General features: G+C 40.2%; 1 protein-coding gene and 1 pseudogene across 2 annotated transcripts in view; one reads left to right on the forward strand and one right to left on the reverse strand.

Moving 5' to 3' along the window:
• Positions 1 to 22,644, forward strand: part of BEND2 (BEN domain containing 2) — a 56,281-nt gene that overhangs the window by 20,282 nt on the left and 13,355 nt on the right. The window contains exons 7-9 of one of the 2 annotated variants that reach the window (XM_073013263.1): positions 5,105 to 5,251; positions 9,420 to 9,527; positions 19,779 to 19,919. In XM_073013263.1, coding sequence (XP_072869364.1) covers positions 5,105 to 5,251; positions 9,420 to 9,527; positions 19,779 to 19,919 — 396 coding nt within the window. The remainder of the gene's footprint in view (positions 1 to 5,104; positions 5,252 to 9,419; positions 9,528 to 19,778; positions 19,920 to 22,644) is intronic. The other variant, XM_073013264.1, reaches the window with a different exon arrangement.
• On the reverse strand, positions 1,059 to 2,017 carry LOC103231672 (heterogeneous nuclear ribonucleoprotein A1-like; annotated as a pseudogene).

The following is a 22,644-nucleotide window of genomic DNA, read 5'->3' on the forward strand; positions in this document are numbered from 1 at the left end:
AGCCTTTTTATTTTGAGATAATTTTGAATTCACATGTGGTTGTAAGAAACTGTAAAGAGATCCTATGTGTACTTCACCCATTTTCCTCAATGATAACATCTTAAGGAACTATATCCTGCAACCAGGATATTGGCATTGATTAAGTCTACATCAGTGTGTGTGTATTTAGTTCTATGAAATTTAATCATGAGTCAATTTACATGTCCACTATTAGTTACAATACAGAACATTTCCATCATCACTACAAGGATCCTTTATATTGTTCTTTTATAACAACAGCCACCTCCCCCGATCTCCCTTCTCTCTCATCTTGCCCTATCTTAACTACTGATAGTCAGCAATCTCACTTTGCTTGCCAGAATTTCATTATTTGAATGTTGTTACTTAAATGCAACTAAATGCTGTGTAACCTTTTGAGCATGGCTTTTTTTCACTAAACATAATTTTCTCGAGATTCATACCAATTGTTGTATGCATCAATAGTTCCTCCATTTTTATTGTTGAGTACTATTCCATAGTAGTGATGTATAACTGTTTATCTGTTTATTCATTGAATGACATCAGGGGTGTTTTCTATTTTTGGTCAATACAAGTAAAGCTCTATGAACATTTATGTACTGGTTTTTGTGTAAACAAGTTTGCATGCAATTTTGGGTTATATGGTACTTCATATTTAGTTTTATAAGAAAATGCTAAACTTTTTTTCAGAGGGGCTGTATCTTTTTTTTAAAAGACATTTATTCAGTGTAATGATCAGACTATTACACTTAGCAATCAACAGCATGGATGCAAGAAAATAAAATCTACATTAAAACTCTTTGTTGGAATGTTTTATACTTTCCACAGAACAGAAACTAAAATAACCTGTTATACAATTAGTCACAAATACAGCCCTCGAATTTTTGCCCATACATGTGAGTATTTGTCTAAAACATGTCTTCTTCATAGCAGCTAGGCCCTGCCACCACTGTGCTTGGCTCAGTTCACAAATCTGTTGTCACCTGTAGCTTACCTGTCACTTCTCTGGCTCTCCTCTCCTGCTAAGTTTTGTTTCCTAGTTAAAATCTTCTGCCACTGCCATAGTTACTGCTGCTACTGGAACCACCATAGCCACCTTGGTTTCGTGGTTTGGCAAAGTATTGGCCTCCACTACCATAGGGGCCAGAGCTTCTGCCTCCAACATTTCCTCCCTTCATGGGTCCAAAATTTGAAGACTGTTGTAATTGCCAAAATCATTGTAGCTTCCACCACCTCCAAAATTGCTTCCATCATTACCAAATCCATTATAGCCATCCCCACTGCTACCATATCCACCATCACCATGGCTGCCACCAAAGACACCATGACGACTGAAGTTTCCTCCACGATCAAAGTTGTCATTCCCACTGAAACCACCTCCACGACCACCACCAAAGTTTCCAGAACCACTTCGACCTCTTTGGCTGGATGAAGCACTAGCCATCTCTTGCTTTGACAGGGCTTTCCTAACTTCACAGCTGTGGCCATTCACAGTATGGTATTTCTGAATGACAGTCTTATCCACGGAGTCATGGTCATCAAAGGTTACAAAAGCAAAACCCCTTTTCTTGCCACTGCCTCGGTCAGTCATGATTTCAATCACTTCAATTTTTCCATACTGTTCAAAATAATCTCTTGGGTGATGTTATTCAGTGTCTTCATTAATGCCACCAACAAATATCTTTTTCACAGTTAAGTGGGCACCTGGTCTTTAAGAATCTTCTCTTGAGACAACTCTCTTTGGTTCCAAAACTCCTCTGTCCACCTTGTGTGGCCTTGCATTCATGGCTGCATTCACCTCCTCCACAGTGGCATATGTGACAAACCCAAAGCCCCTGGAGCACTTGGTGTTTGGATCTCTCATTACCACACAGTCCGTGAGCATTCCCCATTGCTCAGAATGGCTTCACAGGCTCTCATTGGTTGTTTTAAAGCTCAACCCTCCAATGAAGAGCTTCCTCAGTTGTTGGGGTTTTTTAGGAGACTCTGACTTAGACATGATGGCAGAGAGAAGAGAGACTTTAACGATGCTTCTTCAGCGGAGTCCATGGGCAGAAAGGCGGGGATGTATCATTTTATCTCCTCACCAGTAATATCTGAGTGATCTAATTTCTCTGCATGCATATTTCTGCTCTTTCTCTTCTTTCTTTCTTCCCGATGGCCAAAGACCCATTTTTTTCATCATATCCTTTCTGCATAAAGATTTTCCTTTGGCCTTTCTTTAAGGGCAAGTCTATGCGGGATAAGTAATCCTAGTTTTCCTTCATGTGAGAATGTCCTTATTGCCTGTTAATTACTCGTATTAGTTTGTTTTCACACTGCTGATAAAGACATACCCAAAACTGAGAACAAAAAGAGGTTTGATTGGACTTATAGTTCCACATGGCTGGGGAGGCCTCAGAATAATGGCAGGAGGTGAAAGGCACTTCTTACATGGTAGTGGCAAGAGAAAAATAAGGAAGAAGCAAAAGCAGAAACCCCTGATAAGCCCATCAGATCTCATGAGACTTATTCACTATCACAAGAATAGCATGGGAAAGACTGGCCCCCATGGTTCAATTACCTCCCCCTGGGTCCCTCCCACAGCATGTGGGAATTCTGGGAGATACAATTCAAGGTGAGATTTGGGTGGGGACACAGCCAAACCATATCATTACTCAAGGAGAATTTCACTATGTATAAATTCACGGTTGAGAGTTCCTAACCATTGAAAAATGTTCTTTCTGTAGGTATGCCAACAATTGCAGAAACCAGGCTGGAAAGCAACCCTCAGACAATGAATTACCCAATTTCTTTGGGAAATGGCAGCAGCCCATGTTCTTCCTCTTTATCTGCCGGCTACACACCTAATTTTGGTGAGTTTCAGATGCTGCATTACAAGTGACACTATTGAATCTGGATCGATTAACATCCTTAATGCAAGCTAGTTGTAGCAGCTCATTTTTAAAATTAAACTTTATTTTTATTTTTTTGAGATGGAGTCTCACTTTGTCACCCGGGCTGGAGTGCAGTGGTGTGGTCTCGGCTCACTGCAACCTCCGCCTCCTGGGTTCAAGAGATTCTCCTGCCTCAGCCTCCTAAGTAGCTTGAACTATAGGGCATGCCACCATGCCCATCTAATTTTTGTAGTTTTAGTAGAGGCGGGGTTTCACCATGTAGGCCAGACTGGTCTCTAACTCCTGACCTTAGGTGATCTGCCCTCCTCAGCCTCCCAAAGTGCTGGGATTATAGGCGTGAGCCACTGTGCCCAGCCATTTTTATTTTAAAATAATTTTAGATTCACATGTATTTGTAAGAAATAATAGAAATGATCCCCTTTATGCTTTACCCTTTTCTTCCAACAATACCATCTTACAAAACTATAGTAAATTAACACAACAGGATATTGACATTGATAAAATACACAGAAATAACTGAGATATCCCCAGTTTTAGTTATAATAATCTGTGGGTGTATCTGTATTTCTTTCTTTGCAAATTTTTTTCCATGAATAGGTTTGATTCTCACCACCACAGTCAAGACAGAACATTTCCATCACCACCAGGCTGCCTCATCTTTGATAACCACCCCCACCTCTCTCAGGTCACCATTTTCTTCCCCATTGACTGTTCCCTGGCTCCTGACAAACACTGGCTTCTATAATTTTGTGACTTTAAGAGTGTAATATAAAGGGAATCTTATGGCAGGTAGGTTTTTTTTTTGTTTTGTTTTCAGTCAGTGTGATTCCCTAAAGACTTATACAGGTTGTTGTGTGTATCAGCTGTTCCTCTTTTTTTTTCTGATAATCTTCCATGGTTTGGATATACAGTAGTTGTTTTTAACCATTTACCAATTGAAGGCCATTATTTCCCCCCTCTCCACTCTTTGGTATTAGGACTAAACTGCTCTGAACATTCCTGTACTGGTTTTTGGATAAATATAAGTTTTCATTTCTCTGTCATGAATGTCAAGAGCACAATTGCTGGGTCTTATGGTACTAGCATATTTAGTTTTATAAGAAACTGCCAAACATTTTTCCAGAACGGCTTTACATGTATGAGTGATCCAGTTTCTCCATATTTATATTTCTTACCTTTCTTTTTTCTCTCCTTTCTTTTTTTTTTTTTAATTGAGACAGAGTCTCACTCTGTTGTCCAGGCTGGAGTGCAGTGATGTAATCTCGGCTTAATGCAGCCTCCACCTCCCAGGTTCAAGCAATTCTCCTGCCTCAGCCTCCCAAGTAGCTGGGATTACAGGCACTCACCACTACGCCCGGCGAATTGTTGTATTTTTAGTAGAAATGGGGTTTTGCCATGTTGGCTAGGCTGGTCTTGAACTCCTGACCTCAGGGGATCCACCCACCTCGGCCTCCCAAAGTGTTGGGATTACAGGTGGAGCCACTGTGCCCGGCCTATATTTCTGGTCTTTCTATTAGTCTTTCTTCCTTCCTGATGCTCCGGGATTCCTTTCATCATATCCTTACTGTTTTAACATTTCCTTCCCTCCCTCCCTCCCTCCCTCCCTCCCTCCCTCCCTTCCTTCCTTCCTTCTTTCTCTCCTTCCTTCCTTCCTCTCTCTTTCTCTCGCTCTTTCTCTCTCTCTCTTTCTTCTTCCTTTCCTTTCCCTCTCCTCTCCTCTCCTCTCCTCTCCTCTCTTCTCTTTCTTTTCTTTCTTTCTTTCTTTCTTTTCACTCTGTCATCCAGGCTGGAGTGCAGTGGTGCGATCATGGCTCACTGCAGCCTCCACCTCCCGGGCTCCAGTGACACTCCCTCAGCCTCCTGACTCAGCTAGGACTACAGGTACTTGCTATCACTCCTGGCTAATTTTTAATTTTTTTTTTTTTTTTTTGTAGAGGTGGGGTCTCATGTTATCCAGGCTGGTCTTGAACTTTTGGGCTCAGGCAATCCATTGGTCTCTGCCTCCCAAAGTTTTGGGATTGTAGGCGTGAGACACTGCACCAGGCCTGGAGATTTCATATGGATAAGTCGGCTAGGGACAGATTCTTTTAGTTTTCTTTTGTTTGAGAAATGTCTTTACCTTTTTTCCAGAAGGATAGTTTTGCCTCATGTAGAATTTATGATTGAGCATTCTGTTTTTTTTTCAGTAGCTGAGAAAATTATACTTATTGAAATGCCAGGAACAACAGAAACCAACATGGAAAATAACTCTCAGACAGTGTATTACCCATCTTTATTGGGAAATATGAGTGTCCCAAATCCAGCGTCTTCAAATCTTCCCATCACTTCTAATTTTGGTGAGTTTGAAATAATGGATATCACAAGCAGCCCTCTCATCTAGATTCATCAACATTCTTAATATTAATTCTTAGTGATAGCTTTTTACAAATTAAACTTTTCATATTGAGATAGTTCAGAAATCATACACAGGTATAAGAAATAAGACAGAAAAATCCTGACTACCCTTTACCTAATTTCCCCCAATAATTACATTTAGCAAAAATACAACAGAAATATTACAACCCAGGATATTCACATTTATACAAGCCACAGATCTTATAGAGATGTCCTGTTTTACTTGTATTTATTCGTGTGTGTGTGTGTTTAGTACTATGCAGCTTTATTCCACAAGTAGGTTTGTGTGCCCACCACCGCAGTCAAGGTAGAGATCATTTCCATCAGCATGAGGCGCTGTTGTGTTGCCTTTGATAACCTCACCAACTCTCTCAGGTCACCCTTCCGTAACACCTCATGACCCATTTCTAACACCTGGCTTCCACTGATCTCTTCTCTACCTCTATAATTTTGTCTCTTTCAATTGTTATATAAGTGGAATCATATTTGGAATTGGATTTTTTTCACTCAGCTTAATTTCCTAGAGACTCGTCCAGGTTGTTTTTTCTATTAATAGTTTATTCCTATTGCTGAATAGTATTGCATGTCTGGATATACTATGTTTTGTTCAACCATTCACCTGCTGAGGGACGTCTGGTGGGTTTTTTGTGTTTTTATTTTATTTTTATTTTTTGTCTACTGGGTGTAAAGCTGCTATGAATCTTCATGTACACATTTTTGTATAAATGTAAGTTTTCATTTCTCAGTAGTTCCTTTCTTTCTATTGATGAATAGTTCCTTCTTTTCCATGGTACAGATAGGAACAGTTTTTTTTTTTTTTTAAACCATTCACCTATTGAAAGACATCTGGTTTTTTCTTTCAATTTTTGGATATTACAAGTAAAGCCACTTTGAACATTCATGTACTGTGTACTGGTTTTTGGGTGAATATAAGTTTTCATTTCTCTGTCATGAATACCAAGAGAACAATTGCTGAGTCATATGGTACTAGCATGTTTAGTTTTATAAGAAACTGCCAAACAGTTTCCCAGAGAGGCTGTACTATTGTTTATTTCCAACAGCAATGTATGAGTGATCCAGTTTCTCCATATCTGTATTTCTGATCTTTCCATCATTCTTTCTTCTTTCTGGGTACTCCAAGATTTCTTCTCTTGTAGTATCTTTTCTGTTTGAAGGTTTTCCTCTAGCCATTTTTAAAGGGTAAATCTGCGAGGGACAAATTCCTTTAATTTTCCGTTTTGTGAGGATGTTTTTATTTTCCCTTCTTTCCTAAAGGACAATTTCACCCAGTATAAAATTCATAGTTGAGAGTTCTTTTCTTTCAGTACTTGAAAAAGTTATAGAAATGCCAGAAACAGCAGGAACTAACATAAAAAACAATACTCAGACAGAGAATTACCCAACTTCATCAGGAAGGGGCCATAGCCAAGGTAACGCCTCTTTATCGCTCTCCATTCCTCCCAAGTTTGGTGAATTTGAAATTATACATGTTATTAGTAGCACTGTTTAATCTACATCCATCAAAGTCCTTAATGTAAAACTAGCGGTAGATTTTTTTAAACGAAACTTTTAATTTTGTGGTCATTTAAGATATACAGGTAGTTGTAAGAAACAATGCAGAGAAATACCCCTTCCACTTTACCTATTCCTCCCAACAATAACATCTTGCAAAACTGTAACAGAACATCACAACCAAAATATTGACATTGATATTATCTACACATCTTATTGAGATTTCCCACTTAATTGTGTTAAATTGTTTGTGTGCATTTAGTTCTACCCAGTTTTGTCACATGAGTAGGTTTGATTCCCACTGCCATGATCAAGATACACATTTCCATGATTACCAAGATGCCTCATTTTACTCTTTCTTTTTTCTTTTCTTTTCTCTTTTCTTTTCTTTTCTTTTGAGACAGAGTCTCAAAAATCTCCATCTGTCGCCCAGGCTGGAGTGCAGTGGTGCAGTCTCAGCTCACTGCAACCTCTGCCTCCTGGGTTCAAGCGATTCTCGTGCTTCAGCCTCCCAAGTTCCTGGGATTACAGGCATGTGCCACCACGCCAAGCTAATTTTTGTATTTTTTGGTAGAGACGAGGTTTCACTGTGTTGGCCAGGCTGGTCTTGAACTCCTGGCCTCAAGTGATCTGCCTGCTTCGGCCTCCCAAAGTGCTGGGATTACAGGCATGAACCACTGCACCCAGCTCTGGCTTTTTTTTTTTTTTTTTTTTTTAAATAGTTTTTGTAGAGATGGGATTTCACCATGTTGCCCAGGCTTGCCTCCAACTCCTGGCACCAAGTGATCCACCTGCCTTGGCCTCCTAAAGTGCTGGGATTACAGGCGTGAGCCACCACGCCCGGCCCATCTTGCTCTTTTATAACCACACCTGCCTCAGTACATAATTCCCTGAATATTCATCTGACTGGCTGGATGTATGAGTGGTCCTTAGTTTTTATTGTGGACACTATTCCATGGTATGGATGTTTCACAGTTGGCTTATTCATTCATCCATTGGAAGATATCGCGGCTGTTTCTAGTTTTTGACTATTACAAGTAAAGTTGCAATGGCCACTGATGTACAGATTTTTGTATAAACGTAAGTTTTGATTTTTCTTGGATAAATGTCCAAGAGTGAAAAGGCTTGGTTGTATAGTAATTGCATGTTTAGTTTTATAAGAAACTGCCAAATGGTGTTCCAGAGAGACTGTATCATTTTACATTCTCCCCAATTATGTATGAATGATCCGGTTTCTCCACATGCATATTTCCCCTGCTTTCATTGTTTTTTCTTCCTTTTTGATGCTCCAAGATTTGCTTTTTCATCATTCTTTTCTGTTTGAAGATTTTCCTTTAGCCATTCTTTAAGTGTATGTCAGCTAGTGGCAAACACTTTAGTTTTCCCTCATGTGAGAATGTCTTTATCTTCTCTATATTTGAAGGACACTTTTGCCTGATGTAGAATTCATGATTGAAATTTATTGTCTTTCAATATTTGAAATATTTTATTTATAGAAACATTGGGAAAAGCACGAACCAGCTCAGTAAAGAGGTCTGTGAAAACAAATTACCAACCTTTATTAGAAAACAACAGTCGCCAGAATGTTTCCTCATTATTTCACAGCGTCCCTTGCAATTTCGGTGAGTTTGAAATGATACTTGCTATATGCAGCACTATTTAATCTAGATTGATTGGCATCCGTAGTGCAAGATATTGGTAGCTTTTTCTAATTAAAGTTTTTATTTTCAGAAAAATTTAGCTACACATGCAGTTATAATAAATAATACAGAGAAATCTGTGTTTCCATTACCACTTTTCCCCAAAAGTAACATCTTGCAAAACTATAAGAAATTATCACAAACAGGATGTTGACGTGATACCTTCTGCAGATATTATTGAGATGTCCCCAGTTTTACTTGTATTTATTTGTGTGCATGTGTATGTATGTGTTTTAGTTCAGTTTTTATCATATGTCTAATTAGGTTCATGTATCCTCTACCACAGGCAAGCCCCCAAATGGTTCCTTCTTTTTTGTTGCTGAGTACTATTCCATGGTGTAGATGTACTGTGGTTTGTTTATCTTTTCAGGTATTGAAAGACATCTAGGTTGTTTCCTGATTTTGGCTATTAGAAGTAAAGCTGCTATAAACACTCATACACCATATAGGTTTTGTGTGAACACAAGTTTTCATTTCTCTGAGATACTGCCCAAGAGTGCAGTTGCTGGGTCCTATGGTAATGGTATGTTTAGTTTTATAAAATACTGCCAAGTTGTTTTCCAGAGTGTCTGTACAATTTTCTACCCCCACCAGCAACGTGTGAGTGACCTAGTTTCTCCATGCCCATATTTCTGCTCTTTGTGTTGTTCTTTCTTCCTTCCTGATGCTGCAAGATTCCTTCCTTAATCATATCCTTTCAGTTTGAAGATCTTCCTTTAGTTGTTCTTTAAGGGTAAGTCAGCCAGTGACCGCTTTTTAAAGTTTTTCTTTGTCTGAGAATGTCTGTTTTTCTTTTATTCCCGAAGGATAGTTTCTCCTGATATAAAAAACATGGTTGAGATTTCTTGTCTTTCAGCACTAGAAAATGTTTTACATATTGAAATGTTGTTCAAAACAGAATCTGGCCCACAAATGAATTCTGGGACAATGAGTTACTCAACTGTAATGCAAAATAGCTGTGACCAAGATGATGCTTCAGCATCTGCCTGCCTCACTCCCAATTTTGGTGAGTTTGAAATGATATGTGTTACAAGTAGCACTCTTTAATCTGGATTGAAAGAATACAGAGAGATCTTGTGTACCTTTACCCAGTTTCCCCCAATAGTACTGTTTTACAAAAATATAGTAAAATATCACAACTAGGGTTTTGACATTGATACAATCACCAGATCTATTCAGATGTCCTCAGCTTTTCATGTATTCATTTGTATGTGTGTGAGTGCGTGTGTGTGTGTGTGTGTGTGTGTGTGTGAGAGAGAGAGAGAGAGAGAGTGTATCCAGTTGTCTGGAATTTTATGACATCTGCGTTCAGTCATAAATAAACCTAACTGTATCTAGTCATGATACAGAACTGTCCCATGACTTCCAGGAACTCTCTTACTGACTTTTTATAACCATATCTACTCCTTCATGTCATTCCCTCCCTGGCCTCATCTTTATCCCATACAACTACTAGTATATTCTCCCTTTTTATAATTTTGTCATTGTAAGAATGGACTGATACACCATTGGATTGATAAATGGACTGATATACCATTTAACCTTTTGAGATTGCATTTTTCCACATAGCATAATTCCCTGGAGATTCATACAAGTTTTTGTGTATATCAGAAATTCCTTCCTTTTTATTGCTGAGTACTATTTCATGGTATGGATTTATCGTGGCTTGTCACCCACTGAAGGACATCTAGATTGTTGTTTTTGGTTATTACAAGTAAAGCAGGTATGAGAACCAGAGTACAGGTTTTTGTGTGAACATAATGTTTTTCATTTTTCTGTGATAAATGCCCGAGTACAATTAACTGCTGGGTGGTATAGTAATTGCATGTATAGTGTAATAAGAAACTGTCAACTATTTCCAGAGTGGCTGTGCCATTTTACATTCCCATCAGCAGTGTATGAGTGATTCAGTTTCTCTGCATTCTTACCAGCATTTGGTATGTTTGCTTTTTTTTTTTTTGAGAAGGAGTCTCGCTCTGTCACCCAGGCTGGAGTGCAGTGGTGCGATCTTGGCTCACTGCAACCTCTGTCTTCTGGGTTCAAGCGATTCTCCTGCCTCAGCCTCCCGAGTAGCTGGGATTATAGGCATGTGCCACCATGCCTGGCTAATTTTTTTGTATTTTTTAAGTAGAGACGGGGTTTCACTAGCGAGGATGGTCTCGATCTCCTGACCTCATGATCTGCCCACCACTTAGCCATTCTGATAAGTATATGGTAATATTTCATTGAGGGTTTAATATGCATTGACCTTTCGAAATGATGTACGGCTCTTCATGTGCTAATTTTCTATCTGCATATCCTCTTCTTTGAAATATCTATTCTTGTCTTACAGTAATGTTTGCTTTTATATGCTTACATTTTGAGAGTTACTTAATTGAAATGATCATACAATTTTTGTTCTTCATTCTGTTCACATGATGTATCATATTGATTGATTTGTGTATGTTGAACCATCGTTGAATCCCTGGGATTAATCCCATTTGGTCATGATGAATGATCTTTTTGAGACAGTCTCTATCACCCAGACTGGAGTGCAGTGACATGATCATGGCTCACTGCCATCTCGACACCCCCAGGCTCAAATGGTCCTCCCAACTCAGCCTCCCAAGTAGCTGGGACTACAGGGATGGACGACCATGCCTGGCTAATTTTTAAATTTTTTTTGTAGAGACAAAGTCTTGCTATATTGCCTAGGCTGGTCTCAATCTCCTGGGCTCAAGCAGTCTTCCCGCCTCGGCCTCCCAAAGTACTAGGATTGTAGGCATGAGACCCCATGGCCATCCATGAATGATTTTTTATTTTTGTTTTTGAGATGGAGTCTCTTTCTGTCACCCAGGCTGGAGTGTGGTGGCACAATCTTGGCCCACTGCAACCTCTGCCTGCCGGGTTCAGGTAATTCTTCTGCCTCAGCCTCCTGAGTAACTGCGACTACAGGTGTGCGCCACCATGCCTGGCCATTTTTTTGTATTTTTAGTAGAGACGGGGTTTCACCATGCTGGCCAGGCTGGCCTCGAACTCCTGACCTCGTGATCCCCCGCCTGGGCCTCCCAAAGTGCTAGGATTACAGGCATGAGCCACTGCACCCGGCTGATCTTTTAAATGTATTGTTGAATTCCGTTTCCTAGTATTTTGTTGAGGGTTTTTGCATCAGTATTTATCAGAGATATTGGCCTGTGGTTTTCTTTTTTTGATGTGTCTTTGTCTAGCTTTGGTATCAGGGTAATACTGACCTTGTACAATGAGTTTTGAAGTATTCCTTCCTCCTCTATTTTTGGGAATAGTTTGAGTAGGATTGGTATTAATTCTCTAAATATTTGTTAGAATTCAGCAGTGAAGCCATTGGGTCTTGAGCTTTTCTTTACTGGGAGAATTCTGTTATGGCTTCAGTCTCATTACTTGTTATTTATCTGTTCAGGTTTTGGATTCCTTCATGGTTCAAACTTGATAGGTGTATGTGTCTAGGAATTTATACATTTCCTCTAGATTTTCCAGTTTGTTGGCATGCAGTTGCTCATGGTAGCTGCTAATAATCCCTTTGAATTTCTGCGGTATCAGTTGTAATGTCTCTTTTTAAATCTCTGGTTTTATTTATTTGAATCTTGTCTCTTTCTTAGTCTGGCTTAAAGGTTTGCCAATTTTATATGTCTTTTCAGAAAAGCAACTTTTTCTTTCATTTCATCTTTTGTATTTTCTTCATTTTAAATTCTTTTGCTTCTGCTCTGATCTTTATTATTATTTTCTTCTACTAATTATGGGCATGGTTTGCTCTTCCTTCCCTAGTTCTTTAAGATACATCATTAGGTTATTTATTTGAAGTTTTTCTTCTTTTTTGATGTAGACACTTTTAGCTATAAATTTCTCTCTTAGTACTGCTTTTGCTCTATCCCATAGGTTTTGGTATGCTGTGTTTCCATTACCATTTGTTTCAAGACTTTTTTTTCAATTTCCCTCTTAATTTCTTCATTGACCATTCATTTACCATTGACCACTGATCATTTAAGAACATATTATTTAATTTTCATGTATAGTTTCCTAAATTCCCCATTACTCATTTCTGGCTTTATTCCATTGTAGTCAGAGAAGATGCTTGGAATTGAATAATTTTTCAATTCTTTTGAATATTTTCAGACTTACTTTGTGACAACATATGGTCAATCCTTGAGAATGATTCATGTGCTGAGGAGAAATATTAATAGGTATTTACAGAACACCTGCAGAATATACATTTAATATATCTGTGAAATGTTCATATCTATTAGATCCATTTCGTCTGTAGTACAGATTAAATCTGATATTTCTTTGTTGATATTCTGTCTGAATGATCTGTCCAGTGCTGAAAGTGAGGTGTTGAAGTCTCCAGCTATTATTGTATTGTGGCCTATCTCTCTCTTTAGCTCTAATATTTGCTTTATATATGTGGGTGCACCAGTGTTGGGTGCATAGAGATTTACAATTGTTATATCCTTTTGCTGAATTGACCACTTAATCATTACGTAATGGTCTCCTTTGTCTCTTCTTACAGCTTTTTGTCTTGAAATCTATTTTGTTTGATATAAGTACAGGTACTCCTACTCTTTTTTGGTTTCCATTGGCATGGAATATCTTTTTCCATCCCTTTATTTTCAGCGTATCTTCACAGGTGAAGTGTGCTTCTTGTACACAACAGATCATTGTTTCTTGCTTTTTTTTATCCATTCGGCCACTCTAGCTTTTGATTGGAGAGTTTAGTCCATTTACATTCAATTTTTTTTATTGGTAAGTTGAGACTTTTTCCTGCCATTTTGTTATTTGTTCTCTGGTTGTTTTTTGGTCTTCTCTTCCTTCCTTCTTTTCTTCCTTCCTGTCTTCCTTTTAGTGATGGTAATTTTTTTCTGGTGGCATGATTTAATTTCTTGTTTTATTTTTTGTGTCTCCATTGTATCTTTTTTTTTTCCAGACAGGGTCTTGCTCTGTTGCCCAGGCTGGAGTGCAGTGGCACGATCTTGACTCACTGTACCCTTGACTTCCCAGGCTCAAGAGATCTTCCCACCTCAGCCTCCAAAGTAGCTTGGACTACAGACACGTGCCACCACACCCAGATAACTTTTTGTATTTCTTGCAGTGATGGGGTTTTGTCATGTTTCTCAGGCTGAACTTTTCTTGAACTCCTAGGCTTAAGTGATCCTCCCACCTCGGCCTCCCAAAGTGCTGGAATTATGGGCATGAACCACCATGCCCAGCCCCATCGTATGTTTTTTGCTTTGAGGTTACCATGAGGTTTGCAAATAATCTTATAACCCATTATTTTAAACTAATGACAACTTAACACTGATTGCATAAACCAACCAACAAGCAAAAAGAAAACTAATGAAAACTACACTTTAACTTAATTTCCCTTTTTAACTTTTTGTTTTCTCTGTATGTCTTATTGTACTGTCTATGTCTTTTTTTTTTTTTTTTTTTTTTTCCGACGAAGTTTCCCTCTTTTCACCCAGGCTGGAGTGCAGTGGGGTGATCTTGGCTCACTGCAGCCTCTGCCTCCCGGGTTCAAGCAATTCTCCTGCTCCAGCCTCCTGAGTAGCAGGGATTACTGGCACCCGCCACCATGCCCGGCTACTTGTTGTATTTTTAGTAGAGTCGGGGTTTCACCATGTTGGCTAGGCTGATCTCAAACTCCTGACTTCAGGTGATCTGCCCGTCTCGGCCTCCCAAAGTGCTGGGATTACAGGTGTCAACCACTGCACCCGGCCTGTACTGTCTATGTCTTGAAAAGTTGTTGTAATTATTATTTTTGATTGTGTCATCATTTAGTCTTTCTACTTAAGAGTATTTTACACAGCACAATTGCAGTGTTATAATACTCTGTGTGTTGTTATTACTAGTAAGTTTTATACCTTCAGATAATTTATTATTGGTAATTAATGTCTTTTTCTTTCAGATTGAAGAACTCTCTTTAGCATTTCTTATAGGATAGATCTGCTGTTGATGAAATCTGTCAGCTTTTGTTTGTCTGGGAAAGTCTTTATTTCTCCGTCATGCTTGAAGGATATTTTCACCAGATGTACTATTCTAGGATAAATTTTTTTTCCTTCAGCACTTTAAATATGTCATGGAACTCTCTCCTGGCCTGTAAGATTTCCACTGAAAAATCTGCTGCCCGTCATATTAGAGGTCTTTGTATGTTGTTTGTTTCTTTTCTCTTACTGCTTTTAGGATCTTTTTGTAATCCTTGACCTTTGAGAGTTTGATTGTTAAATATCTTGAGGTAGTCTTCTTCAGGTGAAATCTGCTTGGTATTCTATAACTTTGTACTTGGATATTCAGTCTTCTTCAGGTGAAATCTGCTTGGTATTCTATAACTTTGTACTTGGATATTCTTTCTCTAAGTTTGGAAAGTTGTCTGTTATTATTATTATTTTTGAGACAGAGTCTTGCTCTGTCACCTAGGCGGGAGTGCAGTGGTGTGATCTCAGCTCACTGCAACCTCCACTTCCCAGGTTCAAGTGATTCTCGTGCCTCAACCTCCTAAGTAGCTGGGATTAAAGGCATATGCCACCATGCCTGGCTAATTTTTTGTATTTTTAGTAGAAATGGGGCTTCATCATGTTGCCCAGGCTGGTCTTGAACTCCTGAGCTCAGGCAGTCTGCCTGCTTTGGCCTCCCAAAGTGCTAGGATTGCAGGCATGAGCCACTGCGCTTAGCAAATCTTTTTGAATAAACTTTCTACCGTCTTTCTCTTGATGTCCTCTTTAAGGCCGATAACTCTTAGATTTGCCTTTTTGAGGCTGTTTTCTAGATCTTGTAGACATGCTTCATTCTTTTTTCTTTTGTCTTTTTTGTATTTTCAAATAGCCTGTCTTCAAGCTCACTAATTCTTTCTTCTGCTTGATCATTTCTGCTATTGAGAGACCTTGATGCATTCTTCAGTATGTTGACTGCATTTTTCAAGTCCAGAATTTCTGCTTGATACTTTTTATTTCAATCTCTTTGTTAAATTTATCTGATAGAATGATGAATTCCTTCTTTGTGTTATCTTAAATTTCTTTGAGTTTCCTTAAAACAGCTATTTTGAATTCTGTGTTGGAAAGGTCAGATATCTCTGTTTCTCTGGGATTGGTCCCTGGTGCCTTATTTCATTCGTTTGGTGAGGTCATGTCTTCCTGGATGGAATTGATGCTTGTGGATGTTCGTCTGTCTGGGCACTGAAGAGTTAGATATTTATTGTTGTCTTTGCAGTCTGGGCTTACTTGTGCCATCCTTCTTGGAAAGGCTTTCCAGATATTCGAAGGGACTTGGGTGTTTTGATCTAAGTTTTTGGTCACTGAAGCAGTATCTGCGTCAGGGGGCACCCCAAGCCCAGTAATGCAGTGGCTCTTGAAGACTTGTAGAGATGCCACCTTGGTGATCTTGGTTAAGATCCAGAAGAATTCTCTGGATTACCAGGCAGAGACTCTTGTTCTTTTTTTGAGATGGAGTCTCACTCTGTTGCCCAGGCTGGAGTGCAGTGGCGCAATCTCAGCTCACTGCAATCTCCACCTCCCGGGTTCAAGCGATTCTCTTGCCTCAGTACTCCCGAGTAGCTGGGATTACAGGTGTGCATCACCATGCCCAGCTAATTTTTGTATTTTTAGTAGAGGCAGGGTTTCACCATGTTGGCCAGGCTGGTCTTCAACTCCTGACCTCAGGTGATCTGCCCGCCTCAGCCTCCTAAAGTGCTGGAATTACAGGAATGAGCCACTGCGCCTGGCCTCTTCCCTTACATTCTCCCAAACAAAGGAGTCTCTCTCTGTGGTGAGCTGCCTGGAGCTGGGGGAGGGGTGACACAAACAACCCTGTGGCCAACACCACTGGGACTGCGCTGGGTCAGACCTGAAGCCAGCAGAACCCTGAGTCTTGCCCAAGGCTCGCTGTAACCACTACCTGGCTACAGTGTGTGTTTGCTCAAGACCCTTGGCCTCTACAATCAGTAGGTGGTGAAGCCAGCCAGGCTTGTGTCCTTCCCTTCAGGGCGGTGAGTTCCCCTCAGCCTGGGCAGGTCCAGAGATGCCAATCAGAAACCGGGACCTGGAGCTGGAGACCTCAGGAATCTACCTGGTGCTCTATTCTACTGTGGCTGAGCTGGCACCCAAGCCACAAGACAAAGTCCTTCCCACTCTTCCCTCCTATTTCTACAAGCAGAGAAGTCTCTCCTTGTGGCCACCACTGCCACAGGCCCACAGGGGGTACCGCCAGGCCACCGCTGCTGTTCACTCAGCTTATGGTGAATGCTGCCAGGCCTGGGACTCACTCTTCAGGGCAGTGGGCTCCCCTCTGGCCCAGGGTAGGCCCAGAAATGCCATGTAAGAGCCAAGGCCTGGAATCAGGGACCCCAAGAGCCCACTTGGTACCCTACCCCACTGTGGCTGAGCTGGGACCTAAGCTGATTTTGGATTTCTTATTAAGGTGCTTTTTTTGTGTCGATAGTTGTTAAATTTGGTGTTCTTGTGGGGCGAACAATCGGTGGAGGCTTCTATTTAGCTATCTTGCTCCCGAGCTGTGTCCTGTGTATTTTCAAATTTCCTTGGAGACTTCTCTTTGACATGTGGATTATTTAGGAGTTTGCTGTTTAATTTCCAAGTGTTTATATATTTTTCTCTTGTCTTATTGATTTCTAGTTTGGTTCCACTGTGTCAGAAAATATACTCTATATGATTTCAATTCTTTTAGATTTATTGAGGTTTTTTCCTCTGGCTCAGGATATGGTCTGTCTTGGTGAATGTTCCATAGGCATTTGAAAAAAAAAAGTGTATTCTGCTTTTATTAGATGGAATGTTCTATAATGAAAATCCTGTTGGTTGGTTGTGTGTTACTCAGGTCTTCTCTGTCCTTGCTGATGTTCGTCTGGTTGTTTTTTTTTTTTTTTTTTTTTGAGACAGAGTCTCGCTCTGTCACTCAGGCTGGAGTGCAGTGACTTGATCTTGGCTCACTGCAACCCCTGCCTCCTGGGTTCAAGCGATTCTTGGGCCTCAGCCTCCTGAGTAACTGGAACTATAGGCATGTGCCATCATGCCTGGCTAATTTTTGTATTTTTAGTAGAGACGGGGTTTCACCATGTTGGCTGGGCTGGTCCCTGACTCCTGACCTCCAGGTGATCTGCCCATCTCAGCCTCTCAAAGTGCTGGGATTATAGGCATGAGCCCCCCGTGCCTGGCCTCTGTCTGGTTGTTCTGTCAGTTGCTGAGAGGTGTGTTGAGGTCCTCAGTATAACTGTGGGTTTGTCTATTTTGCCTTTCTACTCTTTCAGTTTTTGCTTTATATATTTTGAGACACTTTTGATTGGTGCGAACATATTGAGGATCATTATATTTTCCTGGGGGTTAACCCTTTTATTGTTATGTAGTGTTCTTATTTGTCTCTGGTAACTTTCTTTGCTCTGAAGTCTGTTTATTTTATCTGATATCAATATAGCCACTCTGCTTTCTTTTTTTTGTATTAATATTTGCGTGGTGCATTAGTCCATTTTCGTACTGCTATAAAGAAGTACCTGAGACTGGGTAATTTACGAAGAAAAGATGTTTAATTGACTCACAGTTCCACAGCCTTAACAGGAAGCATGACTGGGAGATCTCAGGAAACTTAAAGTTATGGCAGAAGGTGAAGGGGAAGCAAGCACCTTCTTCACATGGTGGCAGGAGAGCGCAAAGGGGGAAGTGCCACACACTTTTAAACCATCAGATCTCGTGAGAACTCACTCACTCTCATGAGAACAGCAAGGGGGAAATCTGCCCACATTATCCAGTCACTTCCCACCAGGCCCCTCCTCCAATTTGACATGAAGTTTAGGCAGGGATACAAATCCAAACCATATCACATGGTAATTTTTTCTTTTACTTTTAACCTACTTATGTTATTGAATTTGTAGAGTTTCTAATAAAGAGCATACAGGTGGGTCTTGTTTTTCTTTTTTGTTTTCATTTACACTACCTGGCAATCGAGGGTCTTGTTTTTTATCTACTTTGTCAATTGCTGCCACTTAATTGGTATGTTTAGATTATTTGCATTTAATGTAATTATTGATACAGGGTTTAAGCCCTTCCGTTTTATTATTTTTCTGTTTATTTTCTGTTTCTCATTCTCCTTTTCTTTTTCTTGCCTTCCTGTGAGTTACTTGAACATTTTAAGCATTCCATCTTGATTTGTTTGTTTTTGAGTATATTGCTTTGTGCAGTTTTCCTAGTGGTTGCTCTGAGTGTTACTGTATACATATGTGACTTATCACTGCCTGTTGGAATCAGCATTTTACCACTTAGAATGAAGTGTTGAAACTTTAATTCCACTTAGGTTTCTTTTTCTCCCCACCTTTAAATATCATAGTCATAGGTATCAGATGGTGTTTTCACTTTTGTTTCAGTCATTCCATATGATTTAGAGAACTCATGATGGTTTTGTATCACCCGTTTTTCTGCTCTTTCTCTTTTTCATTTTTATTGCTGAGTAGTATTCTGTGGTATGGATTTACCACAGTTTCTTTAACCATTCACCTATTGAAGGACACTTGGGTTGTTTTCAGGTTTTGGCTATCACAAAGCTGCTGAGGATACTCATGTGAAGGTTTTTGTGTCAACATGAGCTCTTATTTCTCTGGGATAAATACCTAAGAGTGAAATTTCCAGCAATTTCACTCTTAGGTGCTTAACCCTAAGAAAACCCTGCAATTAATTACTACATTTTAAATTATAATAATAATTACAATAATAGTGATTATAATTACAAATGTAGTAATTGTTTTCCAGTGTGGCTGTTCCATTTCTCCACATGCATCTTTCTATTCTTTCTTCGTTTCTGATGTGCCACTGTTCCTTCTATCATCATAACCTTTATGTTTAAAGATCTTCTTTTAGCCATTCTTTAAGAGTAGGTCTCCAGCTCTTTGGGAGGCTGAGGCAGGCAGATCACTTGAGGTCAGGAGTTCAAGACCAGCCTGGCCAACATGACGAAACCCCGTGTCTATTAAAAATACAAAAATTAGCCAGGTGTGGTGGTGGGTGCCTGTAATTCCAGCTACTCGGAAGGCTGAGGCATGAGAATTGCTTGAACCCAGTGGGCGGAGGTTGTAGTAAGCCGAGATTATGCCATTGCACTGCAGCCTGGGCAACAGAGTCTAAAAAAAAAAAAAAAGTAGGTCTGCTGGCAACAAATATTTTTAGTTTTCTTTTGTCTGAGAGTGTATTTTCCCTCTGTACCTGAAAAACAGTTTTGCTGGATATAGAATTGTCAGTTGAGAGTTCTTTTCTTTCAGCACTGTTACCTCTGAACATTTTGGTAAAAGTAGATACCAACACGGAAAACAGCCTCAACACAATGAATCGCTCAACTTTATTGAACAGTGACAGTGGCCAGGATTCTTCCTCATCACCTGTCTGTATCCCTCCCAAGTATGGTGAGTTTGAAATGACACACATTATAAGTGGCACTATTTGAGCTACATTCTTCCACTTACTTGATGCAAGACAGTGAAAGCTGTGTGTTTCCTGTTTTGAGGACAGGTTTTAGGTGATATTCAGAACCATGACTAACATTTATTGAGTGCATATTACATGCAAGGCACTGTGCTAAACAATTGACATGCCTCTTCTCCACTTATACCCATAATGACCCCATGGTGTTGGCACTTTTATTATCCCCATCCCCAAGGTCACAGAGCTGGTGAGTAGGACTTGAGCTCTGCCCCAGCTTTCTCTGACTTTAAAACTCATGTGTCTTTTTTCTTTTTGAGGTGGAGTCTTGCTCTATTGCCCAGGCTGGAGTGCAGGGGCATGATCTTGGCTCACTGCAACCTCCGCCTCCCAGGTTCAAGCGATTCTTCTGCCTTAGTCTCCCAAGTAGCTGGAATTACAAGCACACACCACTACGCCCAGCTAATTTGTGTATTTTTAGTAGAGATGGGGTTTTGCGATTTTGGCCAGGCTGTTCTCAAACTGCTAGCCTCAAGTGATCCGTCTTGGCCTCCCAAAGTGCTAGGATTACAGGCATGAGCCACCGTAACTGGCCTAAAGCTCACGTATCTTACCAGTTCATGTACTGCCTGCCAAGCCACAGTGGCAGAGATGAGGGGACCCCAAGCTCTGTGGCTTCTAAGGGTAAGCCTTCCAAATATTTTGTAGTCAGTTCTTTTTTGTCTCAACTTCTAAGCAGCTTATCTCTTATTAATATCCTAGAACAGGGGTCAGGAAACCTTTTCTGTGAAGGGCTAGATAGTATTGTCTGTCACAAATACCCACATTTGCTGTTGTAACATAAGAGCAGCCTCAGCCCATAGAGGAATGAATAGGCATGGCCATGGCCAGCATACCTTTCACACATGTCAGTGGGGGGATGGGCCAGTGGACTGTAGTTTGTTGACTCCCTTCCTAGAGGAGAGCGTATTCCTTTAAATTATTTTATTACTCAAACTAGAAGAAATTTCAAAAATTGTGGTCTCGGCTGGGCACAGTGGCTCAGACTTGTTAATCCCAGCAATCTAGGAGGCTGAGGTGGGAAAATCGCTTGAGCCCAGGAGTTTGAGACCAGCGTGGGCAACATAGCAAAACCCCATCTCTACAAAGATACAAAAAATTAGCCAGGCGTGGTGGCATGTGCCTGTAATCCCAGCTACTTGGGAGGCTGAGGTGGGAGGATCACTTGAGCAGCCCAGAAGGTTGAGGCTATAGCGAGCCATGATCATGCCACTGTACTGTACTCCAGCCAAAAAAAACCCAGAAACAAAAGTTGATTCTCAGTACTAAAATGGGCACTCTGATACATTGTTAGAAGTATACATTGGTACAAACTTTCTGAAAGATAGTTTGTAGAAAAATCCATAAAAACATTTATGCCAGTTGACTGTAATCTCACTTCTCTCTGAAAGTGTAATAAAAAATTACATAAAAATTTTGGTACAAGAATGTCCTTTACAGAATCATTGGGAAAATTTGGAAACAAACAAACAAAAATAAATGATGATAGGGAATTAATCACTTGACTTCTGGTGTATCTACAGCATGTGAGGCAGTAAAGCCTAATAGTTGAGGGCATGAGCTCTCATGTCTGCTTGATTTCAAATCTCCGCTCTGTGTCTTACTAACCTTATGACCTTCAGTCCCTTTCCTAACCTAAATATTAGTTTCTTCAGCTGTGAAGTGACAAAAATAATAGTGCCTACTTCACAGAATTGTGAAGATCAAATGGGACAATGCATTTAAAGCTCTCTCTTTTTTTTTTCTTGAGACGGAGTCTCACTCTGTCGCTCAGGCTGGAGTCTCGCTCTGTCGCTCTCGGCTCATTGCAAGCTCTGCCTCCCGGGTTCACGCCATTCTCCTGCCTCAGCCTCCCGAGCAGCTGGGACTACAGGCGCCCGTCACCATGCCCAGCTAATTTTTTGTATTTTTGGTAGAGATGGGGTTTCACCGTGTTAGCCAGGATGGTCTCCATCTCCTGACCTCATGATCCGCCCGCCTTGGCCTCCCAGAGTGCTGAGATTACAGGCGTGAGCCACGGCACCTGGCTAGGACAATGCATTTAAAGCTCTTAACACAATGCCTGGGACGTAAGTACTACATAAATGTCACTTGTCAGGAAAATCATGGTGACAGGAATGCAGATTTTTTTAAAAAAGATGAAAACAGAGAAATGCTCAAAATATAATGTTAACTGAAAAAGCAGGATTTAAACTATACTTAAAGCATCATTTCAATTTTTTCTTTTAAAAACATAGGAAAAAGAATGGAAGATATTAGTAGAAGATTCATGGTTTAGAGCAGTTGACTCATAAACAGATTTTAAAACTGGCTCTGTAACTAGCAGTGTGACCTTTTCAAATAACTTATCTTCTTTGGGCCTCGGTCTCCTCATTTGGAAATAATGGGGGTGGGAACAATGGGGTGGGAGTAATGATAGAGGTGTTAGAATGATGAAACTGAGCTGGTGCATAGATGTAAAATATTTAGCACATGCCTGATATACAGGAACTACTGATAAATGCTAGCTATTTGAAAATTTTCTTAATGATCCCCACTCATGCTTTCAACATTGTCTTCAGGGAACATCCACTTACCCAGTAGAATGGCTCTGAGTATACTTTTAGAGTGTGAAATGGAGCAGTGGAAACTCAGGGCAACATGTTTGCA

The sequence above is a fragment of the Chlorocebus sabaeus genome, chromosome X (assembly GCF_047675955.1).
Source record: "Chlorocebus sabaeus isolate Y175 chromosome X, mChlSab1.0.hap1, whole genome shotgun sequence".
Taxonomy (NCBI): domain Eukaryota; kingdom Metazoa; phylum Chordata; class Mammalia; order Primates; family Cercopithecidae; genus Chlorocebus; species Chlorocebus sabaeus.